Below are 13189 nucleotides of genomic sequence, written 5' to 3'. Positions count from 1 at the left end.
ATCTCAAAGTTCAACATTGAATCTAATACTGCACTTGAACAGCATTCAGAAATATGAGGAGGCAGCTGTCCGTTCATTTAGAAGCATTGCTTTGTATTAAAAACATGTTAAAATATCAGCACTTTGTAGACTAAAGTGTCTTCCCTTCTTTTAAACTTCCTCAAAAACAGGGTTGTTTTTAACTAGTTAGCTTGACTGAGGTGTGGCCTGAGTACCTGAGAGGCTTCTTTCTGTATATGCCACTGCAGCAGTTACGCAGAAGCACCCTGAGAGTCTCTGACTTCAAGGAAGAAGAGGCTGTTATAGCATGTGTTTTTTTAGAAGGTCTGTAGCACTAAAAATTAATCTCCATCATTTGGATTTTTCCAAGTTCTGGTGCAGGATGTGGAATAGTTGGGAAAGGAGGCACCGCAAGATGAACGATCTCCGTGCTGATGAACTTTTGGAATGAGTATTATACATTAATTTTACTTCAAATACTAGTTTGAATAGCTAAGACTTTTTTCAGTAATTAAATGAAAGCTCAAGACTTAAGATACAGGAAAATCCCAGTTCTCCTGATAAAGAAAAGAAAGCACAGACTGTAAATTGTCCAGAACAAAGAAGGAAGGTTTGATATGTAACTGCCATTATTAATAGTCACGAAGCCTGATATTTCTATTTTCAGCTGTCCCAACCAAAGGTATTCAGGTCAGGGAAACAGAAGAGTGGAGAATAAAAAAAAAAAAAAAAGCTTTCTGTTTAAACAAATGCCAAATAAAACTGTCAATACCTTTTGTGAGCTGTGAAGTGACAGCCATGGGATTACTGACTTAGTGCCATGCATTAGAAAGTCCCCACCTGATCTTTAGCGCAGGATGCCGCTGTGGCAGCCTCCCACCCGTGCTTTTCCCACTGCCTTGCACGTAGCCATTCAAAAATACGTTGAATAGATTTTCAGTATTTCCCAATGTGGGTTGTGCAGTGTCAGCCGTCTAGAGTATGATGTATTTTTCAGAGCTGCTGAGCATTTGCAGCTTTAAGATTTTAGTTCATTATAAGTTAAATAGAACACTGAAGACCTGAACAAATGATTCCCTGGACAGCACAAGCCGTGAGGTTCACCCAGTGGTTTCTGCAGCTGGGCAACTCACATCACCCCCCTTCCCAAGGCTGCTGCTGGTGAATTAGCACAGAGGGTCCCAGCCTGTTTGGATCCAAACTCCCTCTCACTTTTTTATTATCTATATTAGCTTGACTGCATCCCAACTGTGTCCATGTATGTACCCCCCTAGTCTTGGTTTTATAACTACAGAGAGAAAAATTTAGAGGGAAGACAAATTTAGAGAGGATTAAAATAGATCTAAATTGGGAACATAAAATACAATGCATTTTGCTACACTGCAATATATTTGATGTAACTGCAGAATATGACATGCTCCTACTACACACTACGAATGGTGACATGCCAGAACAAAATTATATTTCATTTGGTAAAAAAAAAGGGGGGGGGAGAAATATCTAATGGGAATTTTTCAAAATATTTGTTCTGATCTGGAGTGAACTCCCTGAGCTCCCTCTGAAATGTTGAGATTTCTACATGAAACAAAAGTTCTGGATTTCAATGTTCTGACCTGCATATGGCTTTATCTTCCCCCTGGTTTGTTGCAGAACCACAGCTAAACTCAGTGGAACCTGATTAAAGCCAGTGCCTGGTCTGGCACCGCACATATTTTACTCAGATGAGCTACATTTTGCTAGTCCAAGAGTACTAATATTTAACGCTTCACCTCAACAGCAGCATACTTGTTACATCCCAATCCCACAAATGGAAGTTGGTAAAAATGAACGAATCAGAAAAATATTGTAAATTTTCATGCCAAATTGCAGCTGTAAAATCAGAAAATGATTTAATATGAAGGGAGAAAAATGTACCTGGAAAAACACTACACTGTCTCTACTTTTTCCTGGCTAAATCACATTTGAAATCTGTCTCTTCTGTCATTCCTTTGATTTGAAATATACCCTAGAAGGCAAAGCAAAGAAGTAACTCTCAGATATTCTTTTGAGAAATGCAAAGGAAAAACAGCTACAGCAGCTTGCTGTAACTTCAGACTTAACTACTGGGTTGACATGAGGTCACTGCATCTCTTCAGGATGAGGTTACAATGGAGGAGTCCTGTGGTGGGAGGAAGCTGACAGGGTAGAAAGGCACTAACTCTGTATCTGTATGTTATATATATTTTACATATATATATATATATTTAATGTACCTCTTCCTCGTCATGGCAGTGAGGGTAGGCTCTCCAAGCACCACATACAAATGCCACTAGGCTGTTTCTGCAGCATTCACGAGGCTGGATTTGAGGTTGCCAAAAGACAGCAATCAGTTCTGCCGTTTCTCCTCCAAGTCCTTCCTCGGAATTGCCTCTGTAGCAGCTGTACTGGGAGTGTCAGAAAGGCAACCTGAGAACTGCAGCACTGAGATTGAACACATCATGGGAACAATGAAAAAAAAATTTTTTTTAAATCCAAAAAGCCACATTATTTTGCAAAGTGAAGTTTGAGTCATTAGTTAAATAAGAGCAGAAAAAAGAGCATGGCATTTGCCATTAGCTAGTCAGGGGGCATTGAGAAGTCTGAGGTAGTTGGGACATCCACTTAACTGATGAAATTGATGAAGTCCTCAGTATATCAGCAGCTATAGATAATACACAGATTAATGGCATTGCTGAAGGTCCCATATTCCTGCTAAAGTGCCTTTTCTGAGTAGGCATTTCTCGAGAAGCAGGCCTGGGACACCTCCATGGGAAACGAGAGAGAGGAACCTCAGGCTCCATGCCAGCTGGAGGACACACGGCGCCCTGGAGGCCGCATGGGCGGAGCTGTGTGGGCTTTGAGAACACTCACTGCAGCCGGCGGGAGGTCAGTGCTGAGGCACGTGGGCCTGTGTACAAGGCCTGTTCAGCAGGGCCCATATTCCTCCTGGGCACCTCTGTGGTGGCTGCGTAAGTGCAATAATGGTCTTGTAAATACTCAACATAACTTTCATTAGAGTTAGGAACCCTGGCTGTCTCTCAGCACCCACAGAGCTGCCTGTCTTGGCCGTGTCCTCAGCAGTTCCCGTCCCTCCTGCCCCTAAATCATCCCTTCCTGGGACCCCCAATTAGAGCTGGAGATTAAGTTCTTAATTTTCTTGGCTGCAAAACCGGTAACAAATCACGCAGACTTTGTTTTTCCACTGAGCCCCAGGCTTGATTTATTGTGTCTATGTTATCACAAAAAAATCAGGCTTCATTCAAAATGCTTTTCTGGGATAACTCTATACCCTCGCTATTTATTTTGACTGTCCCTTCTCATTAACGTTACTAATTTTTAATTGCTCCCTGCTCACTTTCAAGCCACATGCGCTGCCCAGACGGGGGTGCGTTGTCCCTCCACCCGGGACAACCTGCAAGTGCCCGTGGCAGTGTTGGGTGTCCAGAGAGGGCCCCAGCCACTCTCCTGGCCCTACATGTGAAGCCCAGGGCAGTGGGGGTGCCGGCGGGAAGGTCACCCCAAGAAACAGTGCAGAGAGAAAAAGCACTCTCTTATTAAAAATAATAATTTTTTAAAAGCCTGACCTCCAAGCGCCACGATTAAATTACTCTCCTTCAGCAAAACTGTTACTTTATCCTAAGAAAAACAGCGCTAAGAGAGAGAGGGGAGCTCGGCGCCGGCTGCGGCCCCGCCGTGCGGACCGTTAACGGTCGCTGCACCGACCGTTAGCGGCCGCGGCGCGCAGAGGTCTCCGCTGCCCCGCGCGCGGGCCGCGCGGCGCCCGCTGCCCTTCCCGCCGCCTCTCCCCCGGGGCGCCGCCCGCAGCCGGTACCGGGCGGGAGGAGCTGCCGCCCCCCGACAGCTCCGTGATTAATGACCCTCCCGCCCGGCAAGGGGCGGTCGCTGCCGCCCGCGCTGGCGGCGGAGCGGGGAGGGATGAGGGGTGCCCGGCGGCCAGGTGCACCCCGGCCCCACCGTACGGGCTGGCCGCGTCGGCTTATAAGAGGCGCCGCGGGGCCGGAGGCGGTGGGAGGGTTGCAGCGGCTGAGGCTGCTTTTGCGCTCCGCGGTCCCGGTAACGGTAAGTTGGTCCCCGCGCTCGACGGCGCGTCCCGCATGCTGGCGAGGAGCAGCGCCGGCCCCGGCCGGGCTCGGGGCAGCGGGCCGGGGCGCTCTGCGAGCGTCGCGAGGCCGCGGCGCAGCCTCCGCTCCCTGCCTCTGCCCCTGCTCCTGCCGGGGCGAAATGCCCAGGGGTGGCCAACTGCGCCGCCAACGGCCGCCGCGCCGCGCGCCAACCGCCGCCAACCGCCGCCAACGGCCGCGGCGGCCCAGGAGCGGGTGCCCGCACAAAACGTGCGGGCTGCGGGACCAGAATATACCCGCCTCGCTCGAGCGGCAGCGCTCCGGTTCAGCACGCACACGCGCCTCCCTGTCTGCGGCTTCGAAGGAAGTATTTTCGTTACCTGATAGTGGAATTGCACAAGGAGCAACGTGGTTTTAAAAGCAGCATAAAATAATCCCCGTTAACTTTATTCTTTTCCCCTACGGAACAACGGAAAAGGGCTGTAAATAAGATCATTCGTGTATTTTCAGTTTGTTTATTCTGCTCTGGTATTTTCGGTCTTTTGCTTGCTCGTTCATGTGGTCCCTTGCTGTCCCTCTCGCACAGAAATTCATAACCGAAACAGCAGTTGTGCTGTTTTCTTTTGTAAACGAATTACATTTGAAATCGATGTCGTCTTTGTAGTACCATGTAAAACGCAGTTATATCTGCTTGCTGTTGAAATGTTGAGGCAAAAATGCACTAGAAATGATATAAATACTCTTGCTTTAACACTCCCATTTCCAGGTTCTTTGCCTGCCGTTCAGTAAGTGTGTGCGATTGCCAATTTCTCAGGGAAATGTTTAATTATATAAAAAATACAAACCTTCACCTTGTAAGATTTTCAAACAGATTGCGTGGAAACACGTACTATCTTGAGGCATTTTATTTCATTTGCTTTTCAGTGACCGTGTTTTGGGGCATGCACGTTGAAATGACTCTAGGCTTTTCAAAGTGTGCAGGGTCCAAATCTAAGCACACAAGTACGAGCAATGTCTCCTCTCAGCTGCATTGTGACAAGTGCAATCTGAGTTCAGAAAGCCGTATTTTGGATACTGGCATAAACATACATGCACACACCTGTATTATATCCTGCATTTCTGTTTAAAGGAGTTTCCTGGTCTGCTGGGTGTTGCTGTATGTACTCAACCAGAAAACCAATAATGAAAAAATCAAGATAGGGGGAATGTCTGTTTTCCACAGTTAGAGCTTTGCTATTTTTTTATCCATGGGCCCAGAACTTCATCCAATGTAGTTGTGAAGCTGCTAAGACACAGGCTCCTACTTCAGAAATGTTCATAAGGAAATGAGGTTTCTAGGTACATGAGTTTTAATATAATGTATATCCGTTAAAAACTGATTATAGCTTAATTAGCAAAATAGTTTAATTAAACAGCAAAATAAAGCTGCACATAGATTAGCTTTATTCTTGTATTTTTTAGTAGATTCACAGTTATGTTAGCTATAAATAATCATTTTATCTCTCTGAATTTCTTCTCTGATTAGTACTTTCCTAGTAATCAGGTAAGAATCATATTTTCAGTGGGATTTAGATGGAATGGCAGACAAGAAATCCTACTGATGAAACATGATACAGAACAGAATTTTTGCCTCTTTTCATAGCAGTGTTGGCTCTGTAGTCAGTGGCAATAGAGAATTTTTTGTCACTAAAATATGTACAGATCTGACTAACTTTGGGAGATAATACCAAAAAAGGCTGCCATTCGATATTTTATGTATTAAATTAAAAGAAAATACACAATTTAAGGATTTTTTTCAGCCTTCATTCAGGAGGAGTTCAGGTGGACTTGAATCTTGATTTATATAGGTAATAATTAATTATCTCTTTAAACAATAAATTATTATATTTTCCTCTGGTTTGCAGTTCAAATCCACACAAAGTATTTCACAGATAATTTCATATTCTAAACTGCCAACAGTTAGGTGAATAAGAGTTATTAAAACTATGGGTCAGATTAACAGCAAATTAATCACAGTAGAACACCAAAAATTAACAATGTCTTTTAAAATATCAGATTAGATGAAGAGAGATGATTTAGAAAGTTTATATTCTCTTTTCCACTTTTCTGTTACAGATCTCTGCCTTGATCCATTGACTTGGCTTTGCTGCTATTGGCAACAATTACACAGACACTTCAGTATATATTTGAAAGGCATTTTAAATGTAGATTTTAAATAGTTTGCATATATCTGTTTTTAATTGCATTTGAATATAATTTTAAAAATTAATAACTTCTTCTTGTCTTTGTTGTTTATGCAGGATATCCCAGAAACACCAGATCTCTAACACATGAAAGGCAAGCTCTGAGAAGTACAAAAGGTGTGCTTGGATTAGAACAACTGGATCAGGTATTATTGCAGCAAAGAAGTGGTGAACTTTGGGGAAGAATGGTCGAATTGCATAATATGGTGGAATTTTATGAATCAAAGGAACATGATTTTTATTAGAGGCAGAGTTGACAGTCTTCTATGAAGAATGGGGAACTTATTTTAGGTAATTATTTTCAGCTTTGCTCAGGAAAAAAAAAAATTGCAATTGCTACCAGAGGATTCTTTTTGCCCCTCAATGGCCAAAATGCAGTTTACAAGATTATTTTTAAGTTTGAAAATGTCGAAGAGAAGACAGTGCAAGCAGAGGTATTGTGTAATTTCAGGTGTGAAAGGACAGAAGTCTGTTTCTGATCCTTCACAATCATGGACCAAATTCTCCCTTTCAAAATACTTGTACTGTGTTTTTGAGGCTTCCATCTACTGTTGCAGCTGAAAATATGTTTCTTCTTGTGGTGCACGGAGCACTGACCACGTACAAGAGTGCTGATGAAATGACTGCAGGTAAATATAAAGTGCACAGATGGTACCACACCCCAAGTTATGAAAATAATGTATTTAAATATGTTAAAAATTACATTTAATCTATTTTTATTTGGTTGTAAATGGAAGCCACTGTGGCAGTACTGCTTAGCCACAGCGTATTTTAAATTTTCTCAGAAAAGTCAGGTGGTCTTTGGACTACGAATGTTTAAGACAGATTGTTTTGTGCAATACTAAAGGGAAAAAATTCAAAAACTTCTATAAGAATTTTAAGTGCTGTTTGTGTGCCTGCATGTGATGCCAAATGCATTTGGGATGGGCAGGACCCTGCACCCTCGGGGCGTAGTTCTGCCCTGGCACTGAGGCTCTGAGCATCTCGTCCGCTCCCTCATGGCTCATGCCAGAGTGTGTGGGGTCAGGGATGCTGTTGTTGGTTTCAGGTCCTCCCTGCTGTGGAAGTCACCAATGGACTGTAGGCACTCACCTGAGAGCAGCAAGGAGACCTCAAGCCCAGATTCAGAGCCCGGCTCCCTGACACCTAGCGCAGCCAGCAGCAATTCCGTAGGTGCGCCACGGGCCGGAGCGGCTCCGGGCAGGCCGGCAGCGGCCAACGCGGCTCGGGAGCGCAGCCGCGTGCAGACGCTGCGCCATGCCTTCCTGGAGCTGCAGCGGACCCTGCCCTCCGTGCCGCCCGACACCAAGCTCTCCAAGCTGGACGTGCTGCTCCTGGCCACCACCTACATCGCACACCTCACCCGGAGCCTTCAGGATGAGGAAGAGTCGCCAGGAGAGGCCTTGGGGACCCTCCGAGGGGATGGGTACCTGCACCCCGTCAAGGTAGGAGAGCTCAGGAGCAGCTTCCCTCCTCCTCCTCTGAAGTGTCATTAGCTGATATTGCAGATAGGGAGATTTCAAACCTGTTTGCTAAAATTAATAAATGAAAACCCTGCCTGCTTGAGCTTTCTAGAATAGTTTAACCCTTGTATTGGGGTGCTGGGACTGAAACAACCTGGAGCTCACTGGCATTTTCCCTCCATCATCAAGGACTTTGCACAATAGTATCAAATATAACAGAAGTCCAAGGCCAGTGGGACTTGATTTCTTGGAACTTGGGAGAACGTAGGGAGGATGGGGCCAAACTCTCCTCCGTGGTGGCCAGTGACAGGACAAGGGGTAATGGGTACAAGCTGAAACACAGGACGTTCCACCTCCATGTGAGGAAGAACTTCTTTACTGTGAGGGTGACGGCCCTAGAACAGGCTGCCCAGAGAGGCTGTGGAGTCTCCTCCTCTGGAGATCTTCAAACCCACCTGGATGCCACCCTGTGTCACATGCTCTAGGTGTCCCTGCTTGAGCAGGGATGTTGGACTAGATGATCTCTAGAGGTCCCTTCTAACCTTAACCATTCTGGGATTCTGTGAACTGAAGGAGGAAGGCAGGAACCAAGGAGTACCAGTCCTCGTGTTAACACAAGTGCAGAAACCTGCTCCCAAAACCCAGCTGAAGTCATTGCAGGTAATGGAGGAAACCAGCTGCAGTGGCCCCAGTCACGGCAGCGCGAGGCCTGCGCTGCCTCTGCTGCGGAGCCAGCTATGAAATGTGACAGTCATTTCTGGCCATGTTTTAACTCCTGATATAAAAGTGCTTTTCAGGCTCTTCTATTTCATCTAGTTGGCATAAGCTGTTATTTTTCTTCCTTTCATCAAAAAAAATTGTGGAGATGGAGAGAGAAGGTGGAAGGGGAAATGCTATTAAAGAGTACCTGGGGATGAAAACTATTTTCAAATACACTGCCCAGTGACTGATGTGACTTTTGAATACCATGAGGTATTTTCTTTGGCTCTGATCTCAGGGAGTGTGTTAGAGCACTGAGATGGTGTGTGGGTTTTTTTTAAAAAAAAAAAAAAAAAAAAAAAAAAGTCTGATGAATGGAGAATGATTTAATTGAGATTAATTTGTGAAGTAATCTCTAATTCCCATAAAGTGACTAATTCACAGAGAGCTCCTTGTTCACAGAACTGGTCACTGTAGCTGCACATAAATACATTTTTAAACAGGTTAAAAGCATGATGTGATTGAAGGTTTCTTAGGTAATTTAAGTGATTAACAGACTCATTAAGAAAGCAAAACCTTTAAATAAATTAGAAGATGGTTATATTTCATAAAATAATAAATACTGCAATGTATTTCAAAGTAAGTGACTTCAGTTGATTTGCTTGGGCAAAATGAGTGTACAGAGTTCTCTTATGATACTTTTTAATGACTGCCAATTATTACAGGCAGAAAAAATACTCTTAACGAGTTATTAAAGCAGTTAAATTATCCAGATGCACAATTCCCAGACTAGTGGAATAAAGCAATAGCTGATTCATTTAGCAGTTATTTTTTACTAATCTTTCTTAATGTGTCATCTGCTTGTCTTTACTCTTGATGAAGTACAGGTTGAAATCAAAATCCAGTCAGTCAAATCAGTGTTTCCAATATTCTTGATAATAAAATACTTTCTTTAGTTGGAACTAGAACCAAAAGGTCAGAGACAACTTTAGTAGTAGTAGTATTTATTAGCAAAGTATTGTATACATCAAAAAAAAAAAAATAAAGTGCAGCACAGATAAAAATGGTAACTAAACATTTATATATTAACCATGGTAAATAGAAATACAAAAACTGAAATAGCCAAGTACAGTTACGTGTACACAAACAAGAAACACGGTTAAGGACTTTAAACTAGCCAAGTCGCACCTGATTTATTAGTGATGCAATTCATAACAACAGGCTTGCGATAAAAACATTGAGATCTTAAATAGTCCTTACAGTAAGAAGCATTTTGCTTTTTATCTCTTGAATAGAAGATTTGAGGTTGAATTGCAGTACAAAAATACTTCAGACTTCGGAGTTGCCTTTGTGTCAAACCAATATTGTTTTTCTATTTTCTGCTTTTGTAACAGAAGTCAGTCATTGATTCGGATGCTACAACAAGACTAAGTTAGTTCAGTGTATGGGACTAAGGTCATTCCATTATGAGGACTAATATCTCCATTCCACTCCTGGAGTATCCTTGCACACAGTAATTAACACAGAAAGCATGAGGACCCCTCAGTGGATTTACCAATGCATTTAATTGAGGGGCCATAGCTCACATACAAAGAGTGGGAGAAATCCGGATTCACACAAGTCAAGTTCAGAAGCAAGGTGCCAAACTGTTCCCAACAGTTACTTTTTAAAATATCATTACCCAGAACACTATGCTGGCTGTTTTTCACATATTTTTTTGTATCAAACATGTGACAGGTTTTCCTTTCAGAGATCAACTTTACAATAATCAACTTTGAATATCAAATTCAAGTGGAATTCTTCAGCTGGGCAAGACATGCAGCTGAAATAATGTTTATTGTGTAGGGATTGCTGCAAAGCTGCTAAGAAATGCTGGCTACAAAAGTAATTGCCATCCCAGCAATGGATTTTGTGTGGTGGGTTGGAATGAGTGTGTGTGATCTGTGCACACGCTGGCCTGAAGCAATGAGGAAAATCCCAGTAGTAGCCAGGTTACCATATCCAGGAACACTCCGGTACATGTTACTAACGGAGCACCTGCAGTAGAGGTGCCTATAGGATGATATACCAACATGATATACAACTATGTGTTGGCTCATGAGGATTTTTTGGAACTGGATCTTACAATTTGCTACTTGAGAAAATATCCATGCTGAGATTGCGTTACATACTTTCTGATAACTTTCTTTTTTCAATAAGTGACATTTTTCATTATCATTTAAAGCTTTGCTTTCCTAGCTGAGAATTGAATTCAGACTGCAAAGATTCCTGTATTTCAGCTCTGTGCTTGTCTTTTGTCTTGCAGAAATGGCCAATGCGATCCAGGTTATACATAGGAGCTACGGGACAGTTTCTGAATCACTCAGCACAAGGAGAAAGTGCAAGCCAAGGAGAAACAGCAACAAATTCACAAATCTAATCTCCCTTTTTCTTTATTAAAAAAAGAGTTATTTATTTCATCATATATATTTAAGTTAAGCATCTGCAGACAAACTTTAATTCTCCAAGTACTGTTTATAGTTGAGAAGGAACTGATTCTTGAATGCAATTAATGCCTTATTAACTTAATCTGGTTTATCCCTGTTTTCTAACCTAGAGGGGATTGTCGATACCTGAGCTGAGCAGCTAAGGCAGCACCGCTAGCAGAACAGGGCTGTCCGCTGCAGTGCAGGAAGCTCACGGGGTGGCTGTAGAGAAAGGAGAGGGGGGAGAAATGCAGCGGTGCCCAAGCCACAAGTGCGGGACAAGCTTTGGTTAAAAGCAAGCGGTGGGCAAATCCAAAATGCCAACCAGAGCTGCGCCCACGCGCTGTCGCTGCGCGAAACCCACAGCAGCAAGCTCAGGGCCTGCAGTCTGCCGAGGGCTTCCCCCTTCAGACAGCCTTGCATGTGTGCAGTTTCTTTGAGAACGTGGATGCATGCTCACTTCACGTAAAATTGTTCTGAAAACTCCCCTGCATACGCAGCGTCACCTAAAACAAACACCACCTGCTTTGTAGATGACATGTAGCTATATAAAGTAAGTATTGCTTGTACTCATTGATATTATTGTGTTACAGGGTTTAAAATGTGTCTAAGCCTTATCCCTGCACTGCTACTTGCATGTCTAGATACCAGGACTCATTTATCTTGTCTTCCATGAAGTTGATACATTCAATTAAATGAGCCTTAATACTGGCTTGTTCATAGTACATTTTTCACTTAAAGCATTATCTATATATAGACAAGAGAAGTTCAAACTAATACACAAATACCTTCTGTTGTATCTGTTCTGTAAAACCTTACTCTTTCCACATAGCTTGTTATTGTCAAGGCAAACCTTTCATTAGATATAATTCAGTGGACCTTATCTATTTACTGAGTTTCAAAAGCAGTATTACTTGTGTTCCTCATTGTACCAGATGAATAGCTTATACTAACAGCATTGTGCATTTTTAGTGACTTGTCGCTGAGGTCTGTTTACAATTTAAATTTTACAGTGACATTTGACAGAGAAGGAAAAATAATGTCAGTTATAACCTTTATAAAAACATTTTGTTGCTTTAATTTTTGAGTCAAAAATGTGGCATCTTTCAGAGGCGCTGAGCACGTCCTTACAAGCTGAATGTTCAGCGCATAGAAAGTCAGGCCTCGTATTGCAATGAGTACCTGCATTAGAGGAGCTATTAGAAACTGTTGGTCAAACCATCCAGGACAGTGCAAGAAGTAACGTGTGATAAAAGGGGGTGCTAAAATCAAGAGACCTCTGTCATTCCCGCAGCTTTCTGAGCTTTGGCAGGTTTATTTAAAAATATATTGCTCTTGGCATATATTTAATTACAATTCTCAATACTTCACTGAAAGATGAGACTTACATAGACCATCATGCAGCCAAACAAGCTGTCTGTTGTGGAAAAAAGTAGCCAAGGAAAGTTTATCAATAACAGACAAATATCCACTTGGGAATAAGAGTGTGACTTTTATTAAAAAGCTCTAATGCAGGCGTAACTCCATTCACAGTGACAAAATACCAAGCAGCAAACATACAAGCAAATGGAAATCAAATTAGTTCTACATGTAGTTAAGATCTAAATGAATAGCATCAGGTTAGGGAAAACAGGGGAGTAAAATCCCAATCAGAAGTCCTATCAAAACTCCTTCTAATGGCAGTGGAATGGGATTCTTCCTTGGACAATATTATGAAAGACTCATCGAAGACTGCTGATGTATAGCAGCAGTCCAACAACAAAATCGAAAAGGTTGTATGGACAAAGTGTGGACACAACAAAAAATGTAGTGAGTTCCATGCTCTTTCCTAGCACAGTGGTTTCCCAGATGCCTAAACAATGTGTCTGGATGAGAAGGGATTTTCCAAGTCATATTCCATCAGTGTAGCTGCACAACACTGGCTGCTTACACCTGCAGTAAGCACGCAGGGGAGGTAGCAGTGAACATCCCGTGCTAAAAGCATGAAAAGTAGATGAGTGAGCAGCTTGCAGCAAACATTGCTACTCTGATTTTTACTATAAAAAGGTGGGTTTTGTAATTGTTAGAAGAGGTGTAACAAAACAAACAGGGAAACATAAAAGGCTGCACTTTGCAGGCACAGTGTTCCCATTAAAAGCAGAGCTTAGCAGAATGGTGCTGAAGTATGGAAGGGCAGCGATGCACGACTGCAATAGCAGCTTTTCTAGTTGTGTTATGTA

At 42.7% G+C, this 13189-nt stretch overlaps 1 protein-coding gene across 1 annotated transcript; it reads left to right on the top strand.

The window, feature by feature from the left end:
- Nucleotides 1-7401: 7401 nt before the first annotated feature.
- TCF24 (transcription factor 24) lies at nucleotides 7402-10977 on the top strand. Its single transcript, XM_010215476.2, has 2 exons — nucleotides 7402-7788; nucleotides 10811-10977. Exons 1-2 carry the CDS (start codon nucleotides 7417-7419, stop codon nucleotides 10922-10924), a joined length of 486 nt encoding a protein of 161 aa, XP_010213778.2. The 5' UTR covers nucleotides 7402-7416; the 3' UTR covers nucleotides 10925-10977.
- The last annotated feature ends 2212 nt before the right edge of the window (nucleotides 10978-13189 follow it).

The sequence above is a fragment of the Tinamus guttatus genome, unplaced genomic scaffold (assembly GCF_059628265.1).
Source record: "Tinamus guttatus ecotype Peru unplaced genomic scaffold, ASM5962826v1 Tinamus_guttatus_pri_ptg000056l, whole genome shotgun sequence".
NCBI lineage: Eukaryota > Metazoa > Chordata > Aves > Tinamiformes > Tinamidae > Tinamus > Tinamus guttatus.
The sequence above is the reverse complement of the archived record's forward strand: the minus strand, read 5'-3'. Positions and strand labels throughout refer to the sequence as shown.

What these genes read in the sequence shown, in the direction of transcription:
- TCF24 (XM_010215476.2), top strand. Translation starts at nt 7,417, where the DNA reads ATGGACTGTAGGCACTCACCTGAGAGCAGCAAGGAGACCTCAAGCCCA. An exon ending in GGTACCTGCACCCCGTCAAG is followed by an intron (nt 7,789 to 10,810) that starts GTAGGAGAGCTC and finishes TTTGTCTTGCAG; the next exon opens with AAATGGCCAATGCGATCCAG.